Source organism: Rhinolophus hipposideros, assembly GCF_964194185.1.
Source record: "Rhinolophus hipposideros genome assembly, chromosome: 8".
NCBI classification, from domain to species: Eukaryota; Metazoa; Chordata; class Mammalia; order Chiroptera; family Rhinolophidae; genus Rhinolophus; species Rhinolophus hipposideros.
Window position 1 is genome coordinate 38,640,906 of NC_138054.1, and position 26,832 is coordinate 38,667,737.

Here is a 26,832-nt window from a genome sequence, read left to right on the forward strand (position 1 = left end):
TTCTACAGAAACATTGAAGGCCAGGAGGGAGTGGCAGGAAATACTCAAAGTGATGGAAAACAAAGGCCTACAACCTAGAGTGCTTTATCCAGCAAGGCTATCATTTAAAGTTGTTGGAGAGATAAAGAGCTTCCCAGAAAGGAATATACTAAAGGAATTTATTACCACCAAGCCAACATTGCAAGAAATACTAAAAGGACTTCTGTAAATAGAAGAAAGATGAAAACAATCTAACTACAAATTTAAAAATGGCAATAATTATGTACCTATCAGTAATCACTTTAAATGTAAATGGATTAAATGCTCCAATCAAGAGACATAGGGTGGCTGAGTGGATAAGAAAGCAAGACCCTTGTATGTGCTGTGTACAAGAGACTCACCTCAGATCAAAAGACACACACAGGCTGAAAGTGAAAGGTTGGAGTAAGATATTCCATGCAAATGGAAATGAGAAAAAAGCTGGAGTTGCAATACTTATATCTGACAAAATAGACTTTAAAAAGAAGAACATATTAAAAGACAAAGATGGGCACTATATAATAAAGGTATCGATCTGACAAGAGGACATAACCCTAATAAACATCTATGCACCCAACATAGGAGCACCTAAATATATAAAACAGATATTGACTGACATAAAGACAGAGATCAACTGTAACACTATCATAGTAGGGGACTTCTACACACCTCTGACAACAAGAGACAGGTCTTCCAGACAGAAAATCAATATGGAAACAACAGCCTTAAATGATACATTGGACCACTTGGATTTAATCGATATTTTCAAAGCATTTCACCCCCGTGCTGCAAAATACACGTTCTTCTCAAGCACACATGGAACATTTTCCAAGATAGACCATGTGTTAGGGCACAAAACAAGCCTTGATAAATTTAAGAAAATTGAAATCATACCAATTGTCTTCTCTGACCACAGTGCTATGAAATTAGAAATGAACTACAGGAAAAAAACTGGAAGACACACCAATTCATGGAGGCTGAATAACATGTTACTAAATAATGAATGGGTCAACCAGGAGATCACGGAAGAAATCAAAAGATTATCTTGAGACAGACGAAAATGAAAACACGATGACCCAAAATCTGTGGGATGCCGCGAAAGCAATCCTAAGAGGGAAATTCATATCATTGCAGGCCTACCTAAAGAAACAAGAAAATTCACTAATCAACAGTTTATCTTTACACTTAAGGGATCTGGAAAAAGAACAGCAAAATAAGCCCAAAGGGAGTACAAGGAAGGAGATAATAAAGATCAGAGTGGAAATAAATGAAATAGAAACCAGAAAAACAATACAAAAAAATAAAATAAATGAATCCAAAAGTTGGTTCTTAGAGAAAATAAACAAAATCGAAAAACCTTTAGCCAGACTCATTAAAAAAAGAGAGAGAGGACCCAAATTAATAAAATCAGAAATGAAAGAGGAGAAGTGACAACAGACACTGCAGAAATACAAAAAATTTTAAGAAACTACTATGAGCAACTATATGCCAACAAATTTGACAATATGGAAGAAATGGACAATTTTCTAGAGGTGTACAACCTTCCAAGGCTAACTCAAGAAGAAACAGGAAACCTGAATAGACTGATTACCACCAAGGAAATTGAATCAGTAATCAACAGTCTCCCAACAAACAAAAGCCCTGGACCAGATAGCTTTACAGGTGAATTTTACAAAACGTTTAAAAAAAGAATTATCACCTATTCTCAAGGGCTTCCAAAAAATCCAGAAGGAGGGAAACCTCCCAAATACTTCTTACGAAGCAAAAATCACCCTGATCCCAAAATCAGACAGAGACCACAAAAAAAGGAAACTACAGGCCGATATCTCTAATGAACATAGATGCAAAAATCCTCAACAAAATATTAGCGAATAGAATTCAGCAATACATTAAAAAGATCCTACACCATGATCAAGTGGGATTCATCTCTGGTATGCAAGGGTGGTTCAACATCCTCAAATCAATTAATGTGATACACCACATTAACAAAATGAAAAATAAAAATCACATGATCGTATCAATAGATGCAGAAAAAGCATTTGATAAAATCCAGTAGCCATTTATGATAAAAACCCTTAAGAAAGTGGGAATAGAGGGATCATAACATAATAAAGGCCATATATGATAAATCCGCAGCTAACATCATACTCAATGGGGAAAAGCTAAAACCATTCCCCTTAAGATCAGGAACAAGGCAAGGTTGCCCACTTTCTCCACTTCTATTCAGCATAGTCCTGGAAGTTCTAGCCACAGCAGTCAGACAAGAAAAAGAAAGAAAAGGCATCCAAATCGGTAAGGAGGAAGTAAAATTGTCATTATATGCAGATGACATGATACTATATAGAGAGAACCCTAAAGACTCCACCAAGAAACTATTAGAACTGATAGATGAATTTAGTAAAGTAGCAGGATACAAAATTAATATTCAGAAATCTGTTGCATTTGTATATACCAATGATAAAACATCAGAAGGAGAAATTTAAAAAGCAATCCCATTTACAATTGCTCCAAAGACTATAAAATACCTGGGAATAAATTTAACCAAAGAAGTAAAAGATCTGTACTCAGAAAATTATAAGACACTGAAGAAAGAAATGAAAGAAGATACAAATAGGTGGAAACACATACCATGTTCATGGATAGGAAGAATTAATATAGTTAAAATGTCCATACTGCCTAAGCAATATACATATTCAACACAATTCCTATCAAACTACCAATGACATTTTTCACAGAAATAGAACATATAATCCTAAAATTTATATGGGACCATAAAAGACCCTGGATAGCCTCAGTAATCTTGAGAAATAAGAACAAAGTGGGAGGTATAATGATACCTGACATCAAATTATACTACAAGGCCTGGCATGGTACTGGCATAAAAACGGACACATAGATCAATGGAACAGAATAGAGAGTCCAAAAATAAATCCATGCCTATATGGCCATTTAATCTACGACAATGGAAGCAAGGATGTACGTTGGGCTAAAGACAGTCTATTCAATAAACGGTGCTGGGAAACCTGGACAGACACATGCAAAAAAATGAAGTTGGACCACCTCCTTACACCATATACAAAAACAAATTCAAAATGCCTTAAAGACTTAAATGTAAGATCTGAAACCATAAAATTCCTAGAAGAAAATATAGGAAGAAACTTCACAGACATTACCCAGAGTAAGATTTTTACTGATATATCCCCTCGTGCAACGGAAGTAAGAGAAAAAATTAACATGGGGGATTACATCAAACTAAAAAGTTTTTTCACAGCAAAGGAAACCATCAATAAAACAAAAAGGGACCCTACTGAATGGGAAAAGATATTTGCCAATGATATATCTGATAAGGGGTTAATATCACAAATTTATAAAAAACTCACTTAACTCCAAAAAAACAAAGAACCCAATTAAAAAATGGGCAGAGGACATGAAGAGACATTTTTCTAAAAAAGACATACAGATGGCAAACAGACATATGAAAAAATGCTCAAACTCACTAATCATTAGAGAAATGCAAATAAAAACCATAATGAGATACCACCTCACTCTAGTCAAAATGTCTATCATCAATAAATCAACAAACAACAAGTACTGGCGCGGATGTGGAGAAAAGGGAATGCTTGTGCATTGTTGGTGGGATTGCACCCATAGTGGGGTGCAGCCACTATGGAAAACAGTATGGAGGTGTCTCACAAATCTGAAAATGGAACTACCTTATGATCCAGCAATTCCACTCCTAGGTATCGATCCTGAGAAATCCAAAACTCTAATTCAAAAATCTTTATGCACACCTATGTTTATTGCAGCACTATACACAATAGCCAAGACATGGAAACAACTGAAATGCCCATCGATAGATGACTGAATTAAGAAACTGTGGTACATTTTTACAATGGAGTATTAAACAGTCATAAGAAGAAAGAAATCTTACCATTTGCAACAACATGGATGGACCTAGAGAACATTATGTTAAATGAAATAAGTCAGCCAGAGAAAGACAAATACCATATGATCTCACTTATATGTATAATCTAAAGAAAGAATAAGTGAACGAACTAATCAGAAACAGTTTTGGAGTCATAGAGAAAAAACTGAGGTTTGCTAGATGGGAGGGGGGGTGGGGATAAGGAGGTAGGTGAGGGGATTAGAAAACAGTCAGTAACCACAAGATGGCCACGGGGTTTTGAAAATTAATTTGGGGAATGTAATCAATAATGTTGTAAAGATTTTGTAGGGTATCCGATGGACACTTGTCTCATTAGGGAGACCACCTCAGGGATGATGTAGATGCTTGATCACTGCACTGTACACCCGAAGCTGAAGCTGAACAATAATGAATGTCAGCTACAAGTTTGTATGTATATATATACATATATATCTATATACGTATATATATGTATATATATATCTATATATATACATATATATCTATATATATACATATACATATATATGTATATATATATCTATATATATGTATATATGTATATGTATATGTATATAGATATATATGTATATATATGTATATGTATGTACTTAAAAGAAGCAGAGTACAGCATTAGGAAGAGACAGTGGAAATGTAATGCCTCTGTGCGATTTCAGAGGGATAGTGAATGGGGGAGGGGAGTTCACATAGTATGAGGGATATAAAAGATAAACGTCTAAGTATTACTTTGTCTTGTGCCCCTGAAACTAATAAAAATAAAAAAAAGAAGACATCTTGTGGGTGTGGCAGAGAAGTATTTGGAATACTGGAAAAGTGAGAACCCAAGAGGAGTTGGACAAGGGAATAGCCAACAGTGTTAAGTATAGAAATGTTGTATAAGAGGTGCACTCAGTTTCTTTTGAATCAGGTGAATAGAATTATGATTACAATACTTTGAAGAGTTAATGGGAAGTGAAGAAGGTAGAAAAAGTGACTGGAGGATGTTGACTGAGAAAGAAAAAGGGAGCACAGACTGTGGGGACTTAGAACCGAGACAGATTTTTGATTTTGAGACAGAAGGAATTTAGAGCTTGGAGGAAGATATCAAAAGAGAGGAAGAATTTAAAACAGGAAAAGGGAATAAAATTAATTTGAGGGTTCTTGGTATTTGCATTGATTCCTCTACTTAGGACACTGATTTTTTTTCTAAATTTGGTTGAAAAATATTGGGGAAACCAATAAAAGGAGGCTGATGTATTTGAAGTCGTGTGACTTAGGATAGGTGCCAGATTGTTCGGAGAAAAAGGAAGGAAGGCAGACTACTGGTGCCGGTTGGGTGGAAAACATTCATTCACTTCCTTCTTTTCTTCCTTCTTCCTTTTCTCCTTTTCTTATTCCCTCCTTCCCTTTTCTAACCAACAAATATGTATTGAAAGCCTGTGGTATTTAGAATATACTTGGCAATTTGTAGAATTTCAACTGAAGTGGGATATAGGGATGAGAAAAGGGCAGGGCGGTAGATATAGCCTGAAGTGCTATAGTGGTAGCAACCTCAAAATAAGTCATTTCACCACGGAAGTGGCGATAGTAGTAAGTATTGCTGAGAAAGTTCTGAGGACTTTCAAATGGAGAATTGATAGAAAAAATGTTGTAATTCTGTCATGTTATATCTGACTCTTTCAGGGATATTAAAAGGATAAGTGAAATTAACATTTGTGAATCTAATTTTATTGCTTTGGAGAAAAGATACTTCATAAAGTTTTACATTAATAGTTTCCAAGAATTTGACCTGAGCATGAAGAGAGGTTACTCAATTCAGTAAAAATGTACCCTGACATTAAATCCTTATGCTCACCCATTAACTTATACATAAGACTGTCTCTCTGTCCACGGCTTCAAATCATGAAATTCAGATGTTATTTTAGAAAGTAAAATCCACATTAAGCAGAACTTAATTTACCTAAACTGTCAGTTTTTCTTACTATACTGGAAGCAAAGGACAATCAAATAAGATTTTATTAAGAAGCTTATAAATTTACAACTATATTTTAGGTTTTATTCTGGGAAAATAAAATCTAATTTAATTTCCTATACTTCATCTAATTCTAAATATTTTTATATGTAATAAAAGTAGATATTCAGATGTTAGCTTTGATATACTGATAAAGATTGTTGTTTAGTAGATTATATTATACGTATTCAATAAAGTAGTTTAGATATCATCTTTATTTTTTTGCATTTCATTATTTACTTAGATGTTTACTCTTGCACTAGGTTTTTATAAGCTGGTGAAAACTGACAAATTATTTCTCCCACAGAAGTATAACCGCATATTACAAGACCGTATAAATACATGGTCAAACTAACATTAGTACACAAAATCATTTGATCAATTAACATAATAAAATAAATTATCAAGTATCCAAATATTGTGTTGCACAGCTCAAGAGGCATATAAAAATTAGATATCTGATTGTTTACTAGCAAAAACCCACTTTTTTTTTTTTGCAAGGGAGGTTGGAGAGAGAAGGGAAAAAAACACACTTTAAACAAAAATAATAGCTGGTTATCAACATCTAATAGGTATGGGAAAAGAATGAGAATTTCAAAATTTTTATGATTAAGAATTATTTTAGCTACAATAAGAAAGCATCTCTACCTTTAAAAAGTATTTACTAAATTACAGAGCATATCCTACATTTTCTGCACAAGACAAAGGCAGTGTTTTACTAGGAATATTTAATGGCCCCCTTCCATTCCTTTTGAGGCCCTCCTTGTTAAATTGCACCTAAAAGTGCAAAAAATAAATTAACTGTAAAGCACTTTTTTTTTTTTGGCCTGGAAACATTAAAGATGTGCTTCTATATAATGTATATTTTCAAAATGGAGGTTTTCTACAACAGCACAAAGTAAGATTTATGGAAAGACATTAGGTAATTACTGTACAACTTGGTAAAACAAAATCAAAGCTGATGTGCAAACCTGATGCATATTGTTATGAATGTGGGAGATACAAACAAGTGAGTAAGCAAATAACCGCATAGGCTCTGCTTTCAATGTTTGTAATGACTGAAGCAACAAATCACATAAGATCTAGAGTGGTCATAGTTCCTACGGTTTTAGTTCTGTGATGCTAAAAATACACAAGTATCATACTGGATATTTTGATGCCTAATTTGTTTAAATTTCTTATGTATTGATAAGATTCTGACATGGGATAGATTAAAAGAAGACTTTTTAACTCAATACTGCATGATTTCAGTAAAGGTGAACTGGTACAAATGACAAGCAAATTTTAAATGCGTAACAGCAAGAATCTTTTGATACCGTTTTCTCCTGAAAATAAGACCTAACTGGAAAATAAGCCCTAGCATGATTTTTCAGGATGACATCCCCAGAACATAGCCTTAATGCGTCTTTTGAAGCAAAAATTAACATAAGACCCAGTCTTATTTTCGGGGAAACATGGTAGGTGTCTAAATAGCTTGATCGTAACCCAAACATAGAGGTTCTGTCGAGCATCTAACCTGGTAAAACTACTTTTCAGTGTTTCTGGAAGAGCTTCATCAGATTTATTCACCAAGCTAACCTCTTGGCTAATGTGTACAATATATTAGGTTATGTCAGAAGTTCCACTTGCAAGACTGTAGCATCAGACACCTCAGTTTTGTTGACCATTGAAGTCTTTGCAGCACAGACACATTTTAGAATGATACTTCTCTAAATACAAGTTGCTTGATGTTAAAAGCTCCATGCTGCTTTCGTCTTATGATCTCGACCACATCTTCATGTTTCATTCCACCTTCTATTAATGCTAGGCAACACGCATTGGAGCTCTCTCTCCCAAGGCTGCAGCTTAATGAATAGAAGTACAACCACCATATTCTTCACAATTGATGTTTTTACAAGACTTAGCCAGTCATCAGCAATCTGTTTGGATGGGGGTGCACCTTCATCAAAGGCCAGTAAGGACACAGATTCCTTCTTTGTCCATAATGCCAATGCCATATATTGCTTCACATGCTCCTACTGTTATACTAACTGCATACTTAAGTTTCTCAAATGTTTAAAGTCTCATTGGTTGTATTGTGTATGAAAAGAAATATGTGTTTGTATGTGACTGCATGAGTATTGGGCAGTTCATTCAAGCCATGTTAATTTAGTTTCAAAATATTTGGGTTGTGAAAGAATTTTAAAAATTGAATACAGAAGTGATGTAAAGAAACTTGAACATACTCCACCAGAAATTCTCAGTGCTTTGAGTAATGGGAAATGAAATGAACCTCCTCACCAGAAGCAAATCTTCGATCCAGTAATACTGAGCAATAAATAGAAAGGAAGTGCACCGAGGCTTACCTCATCTAGGTCAGAACTGGAAAATGCTATGCATATTTCAATTCAACACTTCTGTGTCCGGGTTAACTGCTCTCATGTGGCTTCTTGGTGGAATACTAATGAATTTCTACAGTTCTCTTGTCCTCGTAAAACTCATGCTGTGCTTAGCAGTAATCTTCATTGTCCTTCAGAAACTCCATAAATGTGTGATGACAAAAAGGAATATGTTTATTCATCGAAAATTGTGGCTTAATCATTCATTGGGTACCATGGTGGCAGTTACACAGGAGGCGATGGCTGTGGCTGTGACAGAGGGTCCGCGGTGGTCATTTGCAGGGTGGAAGGGAGTGCAGGTACAGACAAAGGTACCAGGCTGGTATTGAGTTTTGAAAAAAGAATTGAAATCAGAATATTCTATTCCCCAAACATTCTTAGTCAGATTTTATTTTAATTAAAAAAAGGTTTGGGGAAGATTTTTTAGTTTTTTTAAATGTGGAAACAAACTCTATAGCTCCAAAATTAAATAATTTTTTAAATTTAAAATTTAATATCCACAATGAAGTTTAAGGCATAAATTTCATTGAACCATGAAAAATGGAAATACTAAGATGAGGTTCTTATGAGGAAATGAGTGATATCCCTTTAATATTTGCTGATGTGAGTATAGAAATTATTTAAAAATTTTCTTTTGGCTCTGCTCACTGCTTGGGAGTGGAGTGGAAAGGCAATGCATTCTATTGTGCCAAAAAATGTAGTAGTGGATGGAAAGTGTGTGGGCTTTGAAATCAAATCTCAGCTCTGCTTACTAGCCATGCAACTTTGGGCAAGAGATGTGATCTCACTGAATTTCCTTATGTTTTGAATTGAGACAATAAAAGTCTTCACAGGATTGTTTTAATTTAGTGAGAATTAAGTAAGGACTGTAGCACAGCACCTGTCCCACAGTAAACTCAACAAATATTTGTTTCTACCATTCTGTACCCCACCCCACTATCTCTAGCATACTGTGGCTATATTTTGAATACTAGTAATCATTTCTATGTTAAAAGTTTCTTGCACAGTACTCTGCCTTTCCTTTTGTTTTAAATTTGCTTGTCTACTAAAATTCTGTGTTCAGTTACATTTTTGCAAGTTCTACAATATTGTTGGACCTATCTTTTCTGCATTTAAGCTAGTTTCCTCTTTTATTCTCTAGAAATGTGTAAGTACAGTGGTTAATTCTAGAGTCTTACTTTGTTTCCATTTTCCCATAAATTCTAATCTTTTTTCCCCATAATCTTATTGAAACATGGAATGTAAATTTGATAATTTGTATAAAATATTATAGTTAAGTGCCTGTGCAATTTAATATGGATTGGTTAAATCAAATTCATGTCAATGAACACAATTATATTGCTTTAAAAATAAGTTGTTGAATTACATTTGAAATTTATTATTATCTTCCGGTTCATTACTCTTTCATTTTTTCTATGATAGTCTACATTTGATATTTTTCCCCTTTTTGTCCTCGTTTATTTCTATGATCAAATTGAGGAGCATAAGTGATGGCAAAATACTCTTTACCACCAGTGGTATGTCTCTGTATTTTATCCTTTGCCAAATAGATTTTTAAATTGAGAGGACTGATTTTCTTGCCATTTGAAAACAGAAATGTATCAGAGAATGCATATTAATGGTGTTTGCATATATTTTTCAGGCAAAATGTGTAATCAGGGATTGTGGTCAAATCCTAGGAATCTGTTCACAGCATTTTAAAGAGGTTACGTATAGTCTGTTAAAATCTTCTACTGGTGCTAAGCATGATTCCAAGATGCTTGTCATAAAAGTAGTTGAGTTGGGACGACTGACTAAATCTGTACAGATCATTACTGGAAAAAATTAACCAAAGTAATATTTCTGTTAAACAGGAGAATATGTGAAAGATTGCACACAGTGATTTCCATTGTGATGGACTATGTGCGATCTATGAAGATTAAAAAAATTTTATCCTATCTATTTTGACAAAAATAGGTTATACTAGATCAGTGGCATTCGTTAATGCAGCATTCTTTAGTTTGACTATTTCTGTGAGCCATCCAAAATGTTCAAGAAATACAGTAACTTGTAATTTTGGTAATGCAAAGATTTGAATTCCAAGCCTTGAGACTGGTGTTCTTGAGTAAGTTAGTGAACTCGTTAGTGGAAAGTTGAGCAATAGAAAATAGGAAGAAGGAGATGAAAAACTGGTCTACATAATATTAATTTTAAGTCTTACAGGAAAGGGGAAAGGAGTGGGCTGGACATCTCTGCTGGTTGCTCCCTCAGAGAGTAGTTAATATTGGGGAGTGTCTGAAAGCAGAGATGAAGTAGTGAAGACCTAAGTGAAGGCTACAGGTGCGGGTGCAGATGATTGAGAGTGAAAATGGCCACCTTGGTGGTTGAAAAGACCTGATGAGACAAGGGCCAGCAGTAGCAGGTAGTCCCAGTGCCTTTCTGTAGAAGAGTCAAGGGCTTTGGGGAATTGGAGACTGGCTAGTTAGCCTCTGTATTTCTTTGAAGTTCTGTTCTCTGAGTTTTGCTTTTAAATGGCCACTTAAAATTTTCAGTTATACCTTACTATGTTTAAAGGAGAACTTACATACTTTAGTGCTATATTTCAATTTGAGAGTTTGCTAAGGTCTCTGGATGATTCCATTTAGAATTTCAAGGGCCCGTTTTGTATGTTACGTACCATACATATTAAACAGCAGTAATGAGTTATGCATTAAATTTAATCATCTGTGTTGATTAAATTATCAATATGAAACAAAAACACACCATTAAATCCTTTCAGATGCCCATTCACATAGATTCAGGGTAATGCAGAATTGTTAAAAACATATGTTCATGTCAGACAAACTGGGTTTGAATCTAAACTCCACTCCCTACTAGCTGTGTGACCTGGGATGTGTTACTTAACTTCTGTGTGCCTCGATTTAATAACCTGTAAAATAGGGATGGTACTAATGTATGTCTCAGAACTAATGTATGAGATAATGCTTGTAACGTGCTTATTTTATTACTGCACTGCTTGAGGTATACCAAGTGCTTAATAGATGTTAGTTATCATCTTATCACGTGAAACCACGTGTAACTTTAAATACATGAGCTGAGAGCTAGGTAGCTCTACCCCCAGAGCTATATGTCTGCTACTGTTGACTTCCTGTCTCTGCAGTGCAAATTTTTGAGTTTTATTTCTAATAATATAAGTACAAAATACTTGGCATCATATAGTTTAGTAATGCCAATTGTTTGACATTTGGCAAGTACTGAAAGTAATTCCGAAAATCTTGATGATTTAGCACCTGTGGCTAGCAGATTTGTTCTTATTAGTTTCATAGTGCATCGGTGCGGAGATTTATTCACTTGGAGATCTCTCAAGACATGGAAGAGAAAGAGAAAGAAAAGCCTAAAAGTGAATTACTCTGGCAAGCAGCTAATGATTATATAACAAAATTTGAATTTGCTTGTTTGAACATTGCTGCAGAAGCAATACTCTGTAGAATATCCTGAATAATTTATGTCAGGAAAAAAAAGTGACTCCTACGAACAGAAAACTTGAGATTTAAGAGCCTCAAAGATTCCTGTGATCCTCAGATCTGCTTCAGCTACTGTTCTAGATTGGATGGTGATATTATTGAAGATAAGCCTGGTGACCCTAGCTATGGTAGCTAAAGGTGTTCTAAGGCAGTATTATCTAATTAGTAGCATGACTGTAGAAATGTATAGCAATTTTAAGTGAACAGTTAGAAACATTTTGACAGTAATTTATTTAAATTTCATTCAGGGAAAAATTTTTCTTAAGGTAATATCAGTCTATTATAAATGAAAAATTAATGCTTTTTGAAATTTTGCATTCTAATGGTCTTTGGTGGTAAAAGATTATTCATCTATTTATTCACTTTTTTTAACCCATTGGTTACTAGTTCCTGATTGGGCCGAGGAAGAATTTCAGGGAGGTGGGTTAAAGGTCTTAGCACTCCGGGAGCAGGGCTTACCTGTTCCTTCAATGTTTGGCAAACATGACAATGGGAAAGTATTTATTTTAGGCCGTTGTCCCTCCCACATATGTTGCTTTTTTGACAAGATTTAAATTTATATTTTTATATTTATGATCTTTAAAATCTATATAAACATGATCACGGTATTCTGTTCACATCAGATACTAAAGAGTGGTGGTAAAAGAAGGAAATATTAATACTTTCTTTATGTTTGTTTTTTTATCTAAAATAAGTTATGCTTCCCTAGTATTAGTATATATGTTTAAATTAGAAAACACATCTCACTTAGAAATTAGTAGCTATATATGGGTATGTCCTCACATTTTTCTTTTTTTACTGGAGTGCATGATTTTACAAATCTGAGAACTACTAAAAATTGTGAAAACTACTTATATAAATAACCACGGTATTGTTTGGATTCAAACCCAGTTTGAACTTCATACAAATTCAGTGCTCATTTTTCTTTTGGGTTTATTTTAAGAGAAGGCCATATTACCTAATGTGCTTTGTTGTACGATGTAGGTTTTGCAGGGGCTCGAATAAAGTGTGAAAGTTGAGTCATCACACATGGTAGTATAGGATTGCCAAACTGTAAGAATATCTTATTCTTATATCGATTGGATATATTTGAGGGATTTTGTCTTAATTTTAATAAGATACAAAGGAAGTTCCTATCATTATTTATAGGGATATACTAGTATGTCTTCAGTGTAGATTGTTTTGGTCTTAATTCCAGAAGTGATCTGATACCCATTCCGTGAAGACGGAAATAACTGTTGTGGTTCTAACCTAATATTCAAGTGAAAAAGACACTTTAAGGAGTCAGCAAGTTAGATCTCATAATAACTGCTGTTCAAAGAATGTTTATTGGCAAAGGCTTAGTTAAATATAAGATCTGATTATCCTGAATAGTAAACAGAGCCTGGAAGTCATGAATTGCATTTCTTAGACACCATATTTTTGTGAACAGACTCTCCATATCATTTAATTATATTATAGTGTGAATATCAAAATACAGAAAAAAATGAAGTGTAGAACCAGGCCTGACATTCTTTCTTTCTCCTGTTAAATATAACAGTAGTCATTTAATTTTAGCAAAATAACATCATTCTTCAAATGGAATGAATATTTTTAGAGTATTATTACTTTGGTAGTTTTGTTAGAGTTTAATTTATAATTTTATATTTATTTATGGTTTATAAGAACTATAAGCCTAAGGAATTTACTTTCATGTATACATTTAAATATCATTATATGAATAATTTAACACTTGGACCAAATGAGAGGTTTTTTTTGTTTTGTTTTGTTTTGTTTTGTTTTTCCCTCCAGACAATAGTTCTGAACATTTCTTAAGTTTTAGGAACGGTGAATCAGAATATGTGGTTGGACTTCTAAACCTTTGAAATCCAGCCTGTTTCCTGTCCTGTTTTTCATTTATTATCCACAAATACCGTTTTTAATGATGTATTGATTATGTTAACAGAGGGTTTATAGTACTTATATTGAGGCTCAAAATGGTCTATAGTAAAACCTGAAGCTAATATAATATTGTATGTCAACTATAATTGAAAAATAAATTTAAAAAATTACCTATAGGAAAAATGTTGATTCAATTTATAATTTTAAGTTGAAATTACTACTTCTTTATGGTATTGACATTGGGTAGATATTGAAATTAATTTCATGGAGTACAATTAACCTTAACCCAAAAACATGGCCTAAAGGAGTACCTTTACTATTATATTGAGATTGGGAGGCCATTTTAATAGTGGTTTATAACAGAAAAAAAGTATGATTAATAATAACTTACTGGAAGTTAATCATCTTGTTATTAAAAAGAGAAGATATATTTACCATTTTAAGAGGAATAACTTCCACCGTTCTGTGAGTATGAATCACAGCTGAAGATCTGATCTTTGAATGTGACAGGGTTGGAACGCTTTCAAAATAGAAATCTAGCCAATTTTCAAGAAAAATCACAATGTTTCAGTTTTGAACTTTAATGCATTTGGAACATATGCAGCAGAACATTTTCTTCTTGCTATTTCCTGCCAAACTAATTACATGTGTCACATTAATTTTCCTGTTATGTTTGGGAAGCTCAAGTATATGGTAGAATAAAGAATAAATATGGTAGAATAAAAAGCTTTGTACATTGCCCGATTTGTGTTCAACATGTTTTCATACTTAAGTTTTAATGGTAAGATCAAGATGAGAAGTATTTAAGAGAAATTTTGTAATTTTGTCTCAAAGAAAATATATGCAAAAATGAAAATGTTTCATTCACTCAGTGACTATGTATTGAGTGCCTACTATATGCCAGGCTCTATTATTAAGCCTGAGTGTTACAGTGGGGAACAGGAGAGGTAAAGCCCATGCTCTCAAGAGAGCTTTTATTCTAATGGGGGTTGTGGTGGGAGATGATGGGGATTTCAGATTCATAAATGACCTATAGAAAATAAAACGGGTGATGAAATGAGAGTAGAGTACCTTAGCTGAGATTGGAATGATAGCATTTGAGGGGAAAGAAGTCTAAATTTGGTCCGTAGCCCTGAAGTGGGAAAGGCTTGGCATGTTTTTAGAACCGAAGGAAGACCAGTGTGGAAGGAACTTAGTGAATGTGGGTGGTACAGGCTAAAGTTGGAGATAGAGACCACGTTCGTTAATTGAGCTTTTTAGACCATGTAAGTAGTTTTGATTTTCCTCTAATTGTAATGGGGAGTCCTTGAAGGGTTTTAAGTGAGAAAGTTTAATGATTTGACTTATTTAAAGATCACCCTGGTGACTCTAAGGAAAATGAACTGTAAAAAGGCAGGAATGGAAGTAGGAAGCCAGGTAGGGAGCCATTCTAGCATCTAGTCAAGGGAGGGTGGTGGCTGGTCTTAGGGAGATGGAGTGGAGCTAGTGAAGAGTGATTGGGTTGGAGATGTGTTTATGTGGTACACTGATTGCACTTGCTGATAGCTTCCATGTTTTCATACTTAAGCGTTTTTGATTCTAAAGTTAAATTCTTTGCACTATAGTTTCATGGGGACTCTAAAGCGCTGATAATATCAAACACAACTAATTTTAAAAAAATGTGTAGGACAGTGTAGCTCCTTCAGCTTTCATTTGCTATGTGGCATAATGTATACTCTGTTGGGAAAAAACATTTAAGTTAAAAACCCCAAGTTCGGTAGATAAATTCATGCCAGATTGCTCTAATTTCTCTACTTTAAAACTTACATAAGGATATGAAAAAATACAGTTCTTTTAAATATGTACTCTAATTATTCTGAGTTATTTTTAATTAAGAAAAGAATGATTATAATTGCTACATGATATAAATAAAATGCATTTGTTTTTAATTTTTTTGGTTTATTTAAATAACATATTTTCTGGAATTTTTTTTTGTGTTTTTTAGTCACATTGTTCTGATGCTTGCAGACGACATGGCATGCAACCCTAGGAATCCCAAACCAGCTACAGTGTTCAGTCACAAGAATATGGAACTAAACGTCTATGGAGATGATGTGGAAGTAGATTATAGAAGTTATGAGGTAAATTGTTTAATTTAGCAACATTTTTGAAATGTAGTTATTGTTACTTTTAAGCTTTAAAATAATGGTAGAATAATATAGTCTTACTCTTTTTCTTTAAACTTTGTACATAATTGTTATGGAAACCTTAATAGAATTCTGTCTGTGGAGTTCATATTAAAGAAACAATGTGAAAGTAAAACTATCACAACATGAACGTTTTTTATATATCAATATATACATCTAGGATAAAACAATTTTATCTTGGTTTTTATAAGAGCATTTCAGTGAGGTTTCATGTATCAGCTTTCTTTTACAGTAAATGTATTAGTTGTTTTTCATATTTGATCTAAAATTTCAAATTTCACATTTTTAGTAAATATATTAATTGTGGAAAAATTGAAATGACTAAGAAAAAACTCACCCATACTTCTACTACTTTTAATAGGCTTCTAGTGTTTTTATGTATATATGATTAGAAATAAAAAAGTAAATTTGAAAAATAGCATTATACTATATTTTCTTCCTTTGAAACTTCATTTTTTAAGTTTAGTAGATTTTGAATATGTTTAAAATTTGAAGTCTTCCTTGATGAAGTCTTCTTCGATAATCCTTCTCCTTTTACCAAGCCTACCAAAAGTAAGACACAATTTCCTGTGTTCCCAGACTTGTTTAGAAGCAATTTTAAAAGCATATCCATCTCGTCCCAGGCTGTGAGGTCCTTGAGGACATGGCCTATATCTTACGTATCTAGCAAGTACCTATAGCCTTTTGAAGGCATTAAAAAAATGTTTGTTCAATGATTAAAAATGTCAGACTTTATACTTGTTTATGTAGTCATCATAAAAGGCAGACCAAAAATTTTCCTTCCTTGTTCGACAACAGGAAGTCCTGTTAAAACACTTAGCATTTTGCTTTCTTCTGGGAAAAATGAAAACCAAACAGCTTACACACACACATACATCCATATACATCTATATACCCACAATCTAGAGAAAAGTCGAACAAGAAACCTAGAGAGATTTTTTTGCCTTTTATATTTTGATCTGTATGTATAATTTTAAATTAGCATTATACTCTCTGTAACTTTGAATATACTTTCAAAGAATCCCAGAGGTCCAGAAATTCCAGGTTGGGAAATCCGGTTTAAAGTGTTAGGAATTCTTTACATGTTAGATACCTCTGGTGAAATTTAAGTAACAAAATGCATTAAAAAAATATCAAAATACATAATTGGGGGATTATTTATGACTCTATCCTTATGGTGTTATTTTTATGATTTATTATGGACTTATCTTTCATGGTTAATCTAGAATTGACTAAGTAGTGGCACAAATTAACTACAATAGTTATGTATAATAGCTGAAATTTATTAACAAGTTTCTACTAGTGTATTTTTTTATTTTCCTAAAGAATTGCCTATGAAGACAGATTTATAATTTTTAAGTTTTTGGCAATACTTTACATGGCGTTTAAAGTTTTAAATTTAGAATTTAACTTTTTTTTTCTTATTTGTTAATTTTTAGTGTTTTTTTAAAACTGGAAGTAAAGTTACTTTGAAGTATGTATTTAAATATATTTCGAGTTATAGTTCTTATGTTTTATTTTCAGTTTAGATTGAATAATAATACATAGAGAAGAAAGAAGGACTATTTTTGAAAGTAAAAAAAAATATATATATCAGGTTTTCCACGGTTCTGTTTTATCTGATTTCTCTCTCTCTCTCTTTCTTTTTTATTTCCAGGTAACTGTGGAGAATTTTTTACGGGTATTAACTGGGAGGATCCCACCTAGTACTCCTCGGTCAAAACGTCTTCTTTCTGATGATAGGAGCAATATTCTTATTTATATGACAGGTAATTTCAGAATTTAGATGTTTAATAATAGAATATATTGTTATTTTTTTCAAAAAGAAATCTGCGTGGAAAGAAATTTAAACACCTTAGATGATTGTTGGTTAAAATAGTTTATTTGTTACATAGTTCTCTTATCTCATAATACATAACAACTGAAAACGATATTTGAAAACAGTGCGACATTGTGTGCTGTCCTTTAGTTTCTTACCTATATATTTTTTACTATTACCCTGGTAAAGCATATCACCTTTTACTTAGTATCCTGTTATAGCTTGTTGCCTTTGGTTTTGTCTCCTGTTAATCATCTTACTCAGGTATTTAATAGAGATTGCAAATCTGTCCCTCTTCTGCTTAAAATTTACAGTGGTTTCCCATTGATGGAGTCTCAGACTTCAGTATGCATAAAGCTTACCTAAATGCAGATACGTAAGCTGGTTCTTAAAAGTCTGATTTAGTTTTGGTCCGGCGTGGGGCTCATGAAACTGCACTTAAAATACACTCCCCAGATATGAGCTGCAGTAGTCTTTTGTCTATACTTTGAGGACTATTGGAGATAAAGTCCTCCATAATATAGTTATATTATTTATTTAGTTACACTATAGGTAATATGTAATATGTATTATTTATATTATTGCTTCATTTAATTTTAGTTTTTACACTTTTTCTAATTCTCTTCCATGCATTTGTCTCTGCCCTCGATATATTTGTTTAAGCTATTGCCTTTACTTATTGATGTCTTCTCAGTTCCCTTGCCTACCTGATTATTCTTTATCTGTTAAGTGTTAGCTCAACAGTCCCTTCCTTCAGTGATTTTTCTTTCTAAGTCTCGGGTGACCTCTGTTTCCAATTGCCTGATTTGCACCTGTTGTCCCAATGTAATTTTTAATAGGGCTTCTTTTTTCCCTCAGAAGTGTGCTCGTATGTATAATACATTTTCTAATTGCCCTAAGGCACTTCTCATCTCTTTGGCTGGTATAAGCTCTCCTCTTTACACTCATATATTAATCTGTAGTTTCTATCTTAGCATTTAACTTATTATTTTTTTGTCTGGTATTTATTGACTTCATTAGATTTTGAACTCCAAGATGTCATTGATAATGTGTTTTTCATCTTTTTATCACCAGTGCCCTGTTTTATAGTAGTATTCATTAAATATGAATGTTGATCAAATGATATTTAAAATTTTTTTCAGGGGACATTCCATTCAATTGATGATAAAACAGGTACAGAATGATTCTTAGATGTCACACAGCAGGACAATTACTGACCCCTACTTAGTGGTTTACTTTTATTTATTTATAATGTACATACAGCTTTTAAAATTCAGTCAATTTATAAACTTTATAAATTCAGCAGTGTTAATGAAGTCAAGAAAATTTTCATTTTAATTTACTTGACAGTTACAAGAAATTTTCAAGCTTTTGTGGCAAATAGAATGAAGTCTTGTAGCTTAGCTTTATTTGATGTACTAAACTAGGGGTTTTACAACTTTTTTCTTCTTCTGATTTTATTGATATGGAAGAAATTCCAGTAGTCTAAGATATGATTTAATAAACTATGGTCCATAGAAGGGCTGCTTGTTTTGGAAATAAAGTATTATTAGAACACACATGTATCCACTTATTTTGCATATTGTCTATGGCTGCTTTTACACTACTACAGCAGAATTTAGTAGTTTCAACAGAGACCCTGTAGTCCACATGCCTAAAACATTTACTGTCTGGCCCTTTGCAGAAAAAGTTTGCCAACCCAGAGAAGAGAATAGGAGGGCTGATAATTATGATAATAAAAATGATAATAGTTAGTATTAAGGCTTACTATACACATAAGGCAATATTCTAAATCGTTGTGTGTAATTCATTTCATCCTCACAGCAACCCGAAGATTTAGGTGCTGATATTCAGAGTTGTCATATATGGTTGTGTGGTTTGTGCACTGCACATAAGTGTGTGTGTAGGGAGATGAGGGGGAGCTGAAATCTAGTACATGTTCACACTTACATACTAGGCGGTGTGACCTGCCATAGAGTTGTCTAATGAGAGGGAGAAATATTTTGTTTCCCCCACAAAGACATAGCCACTCACCACACTTTGAGCTCATAGAACTGCATCTATTCAAAGAGGGGGCACTGAAATAGACAGATTTTTCCACTTGGCTAACCAGTGAGCGGTACCTTTGAAAATCTGCACTAAGGCGCTACATAGGCTTGCTAAGGATGGGCTTCCTGACACATTTCTCGATAGCCGAAGAAACTGAGGGATAGAAAGATGATTAAGTAATTTGTTTATGATAACAGTCATTAAGTGGAAAACCTGACATTTGAATCCATTTTAGACTGGCTCTATCATGAATTCTAAATGTCACAATTTTCTAGTCAACTCTTCTGGGATGGTTTTGATGGTAGTAAAAACATCATTTTTTAAAGTGAGAACTGCACTTCCTAGTAGTACAGCATGCCAAGTATGCCCTGTGACTAGTACTGCGTACCACGGTACTAGCTAGTGTCTTCAACTCCTTTCTTACCTAAAATGTTTGCCTGGTATTTGAGAAATTTTTATCTATGGAAACTTATTTTTGATGTAATGGAGCCAGTGAGTAAATATAAATGTGATTTTCTAGAATTGAATGATAGAAAAACTCTTAAAGATGTTATATCTACTATATTTTACACAGTCTACCATTACTCATTCTTTTTCTAATTGGCATAATAGAAAATCAAATTTGTTTCCACAGTATTTTTTACTTCAGAGTATAAAATAACATGATATTAAAAATTGCCATGAATGAAGTAAATATATCTGGATGCATGCCATTTGCATTAAAAAATGTGTCTGTCTGATCTTTTTGACTCTTCCTGCAAGGACATGGTGGAAATGGTTTCTTGAAATTTCAAGATTCTGAAGAAATTACCAACATAGAACTTGCAGATGCTTTTGAACAAATGTGGCAGAAAAGACGGTAATTAGCAAATGACTACTTTTCATAAGATAAATTAGTACCTAATTTTTCCATGGTTAGTATATTTGTAGATCTTATTGTATGAGATCTTAACTTATTTTAATCATTTCACCCTTTTAGATTTATGTTTGTTATATCTACTGAATGGAGTTATTTAAAAAAAAAACACCTCAGGGTTTTAAAGAGCATGAAAAAAGTTAGTCTTTTAGGATCATACCTCTTGTTATTTAACATCCTTTTTGGAGGAATAAGAGTCTCACTAACCAAGTTCCCCATTACTTAGGGGGATTGTGAACATATATGTATTTTCCAACTTGTACCTATTCTTACTTTTTTGCATCTTATGTGGCCCTCCGTGCGAGAGCAATGAATTATTTATTTGGGGAAAATATGTCGAAATTATGATTAGTATAAAATTTGTAACTTAACTCACATTAAGGATAATATATTGTTAGTAATCCGATGGTCAGCACCCCTTTAGTTGAAAGTTGTCATATGAACTTAAGTGAATTTAAAATAGCAGTAGAACTGCTTTTTACTTGATTACCTTCAGTAAACACCCGTGCGTTACCTTCTACACATATGGCACAGAGGGGAATATTTTGTGTATTCTGCCTTCAAAGAGTTTAAAATGTAGTGGAAAGGAGAAATATGTAGACAACTATGCTACAAATTAAACATTATAAATACTGAGTTATAAGCATAAGCAGGAAGAACGGAAGTGTTGAGGATGATTTTACTAGTTACTGGTTTTGTTATTCATAGCTTACATTTATTGAACACATAGTAGGTGCTGAGCACTGTGCTTTACATGTATTGTCTCATTTAGTTTTTTTCCCTCTCACTGAATATTTACTTATTTATTTATTTATTCATTTATTTATTTATTTTTAATTACCGTTTTTCCTTGAAAATAAGACCTAGCCAGACAATCAGCTCTAATGCGTCTTTTGGAGCAAAAATTAATATAAGACCTGGTATTATATTTTTTATATCATATTATATATCATACCCGATCTTATAGTAAAGTAAGACCGGGTCTTATATTAATTTTAGCTCCAAAAGACGCATTAGAGCTGATTGTCTGGCTAGGTCTTATCTTCGGGGAAACACGGTAGCATTTATTGGGGTGACAATTTTAGTAGTTACATAGATATCTGGTGTACAATTCTGTAATACATTATCTATATACTGCATTGTATGCTCACCCATTTAGTTTTAATAACAACTCCATGAGGTAGGTACTTGTATTATTCCCATTTTTAAAAATGAGAACATTGAGGTAAACAGATTAAGTAACTTGCCAACCTTTACACAGCCAGAAAGTGCCAGCCCTAGGATTCACCACCAAGGGTTTGATCCCAGAGCTTACTCTCTTAATTGTTTTATTGTACTGCCTCTCATAAATGTAGATGTTTCTGATCCTCATGAGCATCCACAGGTTTTTCTCTCAGAACAGATGTGTCATGTTACTTGTGCTTTCCACCACCTGCTTAGATATTGTGGTGCAAGATGACATGCTTCCTTTTCTAGGTGTAATATTAGCTGTTTACCTAGATCCTCTGACTGAAACCTCTGAGAAAGCTTACCTGCTCCCCACTTTCACTTTTACCAGCGAGGAAGCTCATTCTAAAACAGAGCTTATTATGTTATTTCCCTTTTTAAAAAAGCCTTTGCTGTCTTCCTCAGACTAATAGGGTAAGATCCAGACTTCATTATGGGATACTTGACAGATTGACCCCACCTTACCTTTTTGAAACTAATTTCCCTCCATTTCCCCCAAATTACTCTAAATCCTAGCTACACAGTACTATTGCCCTTTTCCCAAACATTTTTACATACTCACATTTAGGGATGTTAGTACAGGCTTTTTCCTTTGCTGGAATGTGCTATTCCTTTCTTTGATAGATAAAACAACACTCACTCACGCTTTGTTGTCCACGTCAGACATCACCTTTTCCTGACCTGCCTTCCTGTATGGTTCTCTTTGTTCCTTTCTCAGTGCTCTTAGAGCACTTTGACTTTGTTAGACTCTAAACTCTATGAGGACAGAGACTGCTGTATTCCCAGCTTAGTGTCAGGCACAATGAAGGGACTCAATAAATATTTGTAACACGTAACACACAGTGCATGTGTCTGTCTTCCAGTTAGATTTTAAGCTCTTTGGGTATGGTGACTAAGTCATCATATATACATATTATGGTTGTTGTTTTTCTCTGAATGTTCCTCAGTTTCTAGGACGGCGTGAGTACCAGATTTGTGGTTGTTGAATTCAGTATTCATTTGTATTTAGAATCATGTGGCATAGATAAGGGAGAGGAAAAGAGTTGGGGCAGCCACTTTGTGGCATAACCATCATTCCCTGTTGGGGTGGTTTTCTAGGGCAGGATTATACCTTTAATATTTCTCATGTCAAATTTGTATTGAGAATTCTGAAAAATCTCAGATTTTTTACTAATGAAGTCATTAAGATATGACCTCAACATCTTATTTCATGGAAGTATTGTAAAAATATTCGTCAATGTATGATTCACAGCATGATTCATGTCAAAGATATTACCACTTTTCTTTCAGCTACAATGAGCTACTGTTTATTATTGATACTTGTCAAGGAGCCTCCATGTATGAGCGATTTTATTCCCCCAATATAATGGCTTTAGCCAGTAGCCAAGTGGGAGAAGATTCACTTTCGGTAAGTTCATGTTTCCCATTTGTAAACTGCATTGTCTTTGTAATGCGTGGCTATTTCTCAAATCGTTTATATGCTGTATGGGTATATCTGTTAGACTTTTGTACTGTTAGACTTTTTAACACCTTAGAAGGAAATTTTCATTATGTTTAAAACATTTGTTATAATGATGCTATTTTGCTTTGCTTTTTAAAAAAATCTTATCGAGATATGATTGACAGACAATATTATATTGCTTTCAGGTATATAACATAATGATTTGGTATTTGTATATGTTGTAAAATGATCATCACAATAAGTCTAGCTACTATCTGTCACCAGACGTAGTTACACAATTTTGTTTTTTTGTGATGAAAACTTAAGATCTACTCTTTCAGCAACTTTCAAATATGCAGTGCAGTATTATTAACTGTTGTTGTTATGCTGTACTCTATATCCCCGGGACTTAGTTATTTTATAACTGGAAGTTTGTATCTTTTGACTCCCTTCATCCATTTGCCCCCACCCCTACCTCTGTCAATCACCAATATGTTCTCTGCATCTACAACCTTGGTTTTGGTTTTTATTTTTTTTGTTTTTTTGCTTCCACATATAAATGAGATCATACAGTATTTGTCTTTCTCTGTCTGACTTATTTCACTTAGCATAATGCCCACAATGTTCATCTATGTTCTTTCAAATGGCAAGATTTCGTTCTTTTTTATACTTTGCTTTTTTGTAGCATCAACCTGATCCTGCAATTGGAGTTCACCTTATGGATAGATACACATTTTATGTCTTGGAATTTTTGGAAGAAATTAATCCAGCTAGTCAAACTAATATGAATGATCTTGTAAGTACATACTTGATTATAGCACATAGGTATGCTAATTTTAACATGATAAACGAAGTCTATTATTCCCCGTCCTACGAAGTACTGTGTTATACGTTGAATGGTGGCCTTTTCAAACTGGTTTGAATTTCCCTTTATAGTGGTATCTCTTTCTTTACTACAAGAGGCCTAAAGCTTTAGTGCAGTTAACTTGCTGTTATTCCTTAGGGTACTTTTCTATTTTCATTCATTTGCTCTGTTTTTTTTTTTCCTACCAGAAATGTACTTTTTTTTAAAATATTCACATATTGAAATTCTGCCTATTCTTCAGGAGTCAAATCAGATCTCCTCCAGGAAGTCTTCCCAACCAACTTCTTTCCTGTTAGAATTTACTTTTCAGAACTTTATTTCTCTTTTGTACCATTTATCATAGTCTGTCTTTTTTTTTTTTTGAACTTACTAATTGAGCGTCTTTCTCATTTAATGGGACGTTCTTGAGGAGAGGGACCTTCTCTAACATATATTTGTGTACCACACCACTTCTAATATAGTGTTTTGTCATGGCTTGTTGAATTTAACTCAACTTTTTTTCCCTGACATTTCTGCACTGATGGTGTCTTTTTAAATAACTCTACTTTGAAGTTGCTGTTGGAAGTAGGCATAATAAAAAGCTTGAAGCAACAATTCCAGATTTGGCAATTACTGTGCATCAATGACTTTTTTATCCATTCGTTTAGACCTTGTGCATTCATTCACAAATATTTCTTGAGTTATTGCTGTGTCAGGTACTGTCTATACCCTAGTGAAAGAGCAGACACTCTCCCTGCCATCATGGATCTTCAGAATCCATGGCAGGGGTGCTGAATAGAAAGGTCACCAGACTCTAACTCTTTAGCCAAGCAGTTTTGCACTGATCTCTTTTATTATACATAAACCTTTTAGGTACATTTTTATTTATTGAAGGGGTTCTACAGCAAAGTTCTGAAAACCACTGCTATAAACTATCAAATCTGATAAAATAGAACTATTTACTAATTACATTTTTAACGTTATATATTTTTATGCATGTTAAACCTTACTATGAATTTGAATATTAAAACAAAACTTGTGATGCTACTTTAACTATAAGAAAATCATAGTCACCTAAATTCTACTTACTTTACTTTTAAAGTTTATTCCCATTTTTAGATTATATAATGTATATTTTATGTAACGCATAACATCCTGTCTCAAAATTTCGCAATAAATGCACTTCACACTTTAAATGTCTAATGGATTAAAAAAATACCTCTTCTGTTGAAATTATATAGGAAAGACTGAGGAAACTAATTTTGTTTTTATTGCTTACAATTGCTATTTAGTTTCTTTAAGTATAATTGGTATACAATGTTATATTAGTTTCAGGTTTACAATGTAGTGACTCCACATTTTTATACCTTTTAATGTGATCACCCTACTAATTCTATTAATTATCTGTCACTGTGCAATCTTATCACAGTATTATTGATTATATTCCCCTGTATCATTTTTACCCATCCCTCCTGGCAACCATTCCTTTGGTCTCTGTTTCTGTGAGTCTTTGTTTGTTTTATTTGTTCATTTGTTTTGTTTTTTAAGATTCTACATGTAAATGTAACCATACAGTATTTGTCTTTTCTCTGTCTGACTTATTTCACTTATCATAGTACCCTCTAGGTCCATCCATGTTGTTGCAAATGGCAAGATTTCATTATTTTTTATTGCTGGGTAATACTTAGTTTTTAATAAACATTCTTCACTAATCTCATTTGGTCTGCCCACCTCCATTTTTAAATTAACTTTAATTGAATGATGAGTTTTTTAGTCTTGTTCAGAAAGAATAATCCATTTCCTTGAAGTTAAATAGTACACTATCTCTAGATATTGTATAATGATGCCTATTTTCTGTTGGATTATGTGTATGTAGTAAAATTTGCTGAGTATCAGATGTATTCAGAATACAATATTAGGTGCTTCAGGAGCAGAAAAATGAGAAGACTTGGTGTTTAGCCCCTTAAAAATTTACACTGTCATTGGTAACGGTTGAAGAGCACATTTCTAGAGTATCACCTGTTGCATGAAGTCTCAGATCCTTCAGGTAATGTTTGTTCCTCTCTGAACATATAACTCTTGCTGTGTACCTTTATTATGCTTTTAATATTGCTCTGTAATTGTGTATAATTGTCATGTTCTCTTGAATTCTTGAGCTTCTTAAACAAGAAGTATAAGCACCATGCTTTATGCAGCTTACTACTCACAGAACTTAATTATATAGGATAACTTGTTTTACTATTATATATATGTATATATACCTATATATATGTATCTATCTATATATGTATCTATATATGTATATATATATGTGTACAGTAATTGTAGATGCTCAGTGAATATTTACTGAATGAATGGACAGGCATGACTACAATGCACATTTATATGGCTCCTTTAAATACAGTGAAATTAGTGATTGGAATTTTTTTTTTTTTAGTATATGTGCTGCCGAAGTGAGCACTGGAATTTATTTTTTTGGAAGAGGTGGATTTTCAGGTTTGAAAGAAGAGAAGTTTAGCATACTCTAGGAAAATGGAATACCTACCAAGGCACAGAAGTTGTAATACTTGTCTTTGATAATAAACATATAACCTAGTTTGAGTGGAGATTCTGTAAGTGAAGGAGATTATTGAA

General features: G+C 33.4%; 1 protein-coding gene across 1 annotated transcript in view; it reads left to right on the plus strand.

The window, feature by feature from the left end:
- Window positions 1–26,832, plus strand: part of PIGK (phosphatidylinositol glycan anchor biosynthesis class K) — a 114,692-nt gene that overhangs the window by 23,879 nt on the left and 63,981 nt on the right. The window contains exons 4-8 of the mRNA XM_081057040.1: window positions 15,701–15,836; window positions 17,560–17,671; window positions 20,533–20,629; window positions 23,204–23,321; window positions 24,040–24,150. Of these exons, the coding sequence (XP_080913166.1) occupies window positions 15,701–15,836; window positions 17,560–17,671; window positions 20,533–20,629; window positions 23,204–23,321; window positions 24,040–24,150 (574 nt within the window). The remainder of the gene's footprint in view (window positions 1–15,700; window positions 15,837–17,559; window positions 17,672–20,532; window positions 20,630–23,203; window positions 23,322–24,039; window positions 24,151–26,832) is intronic.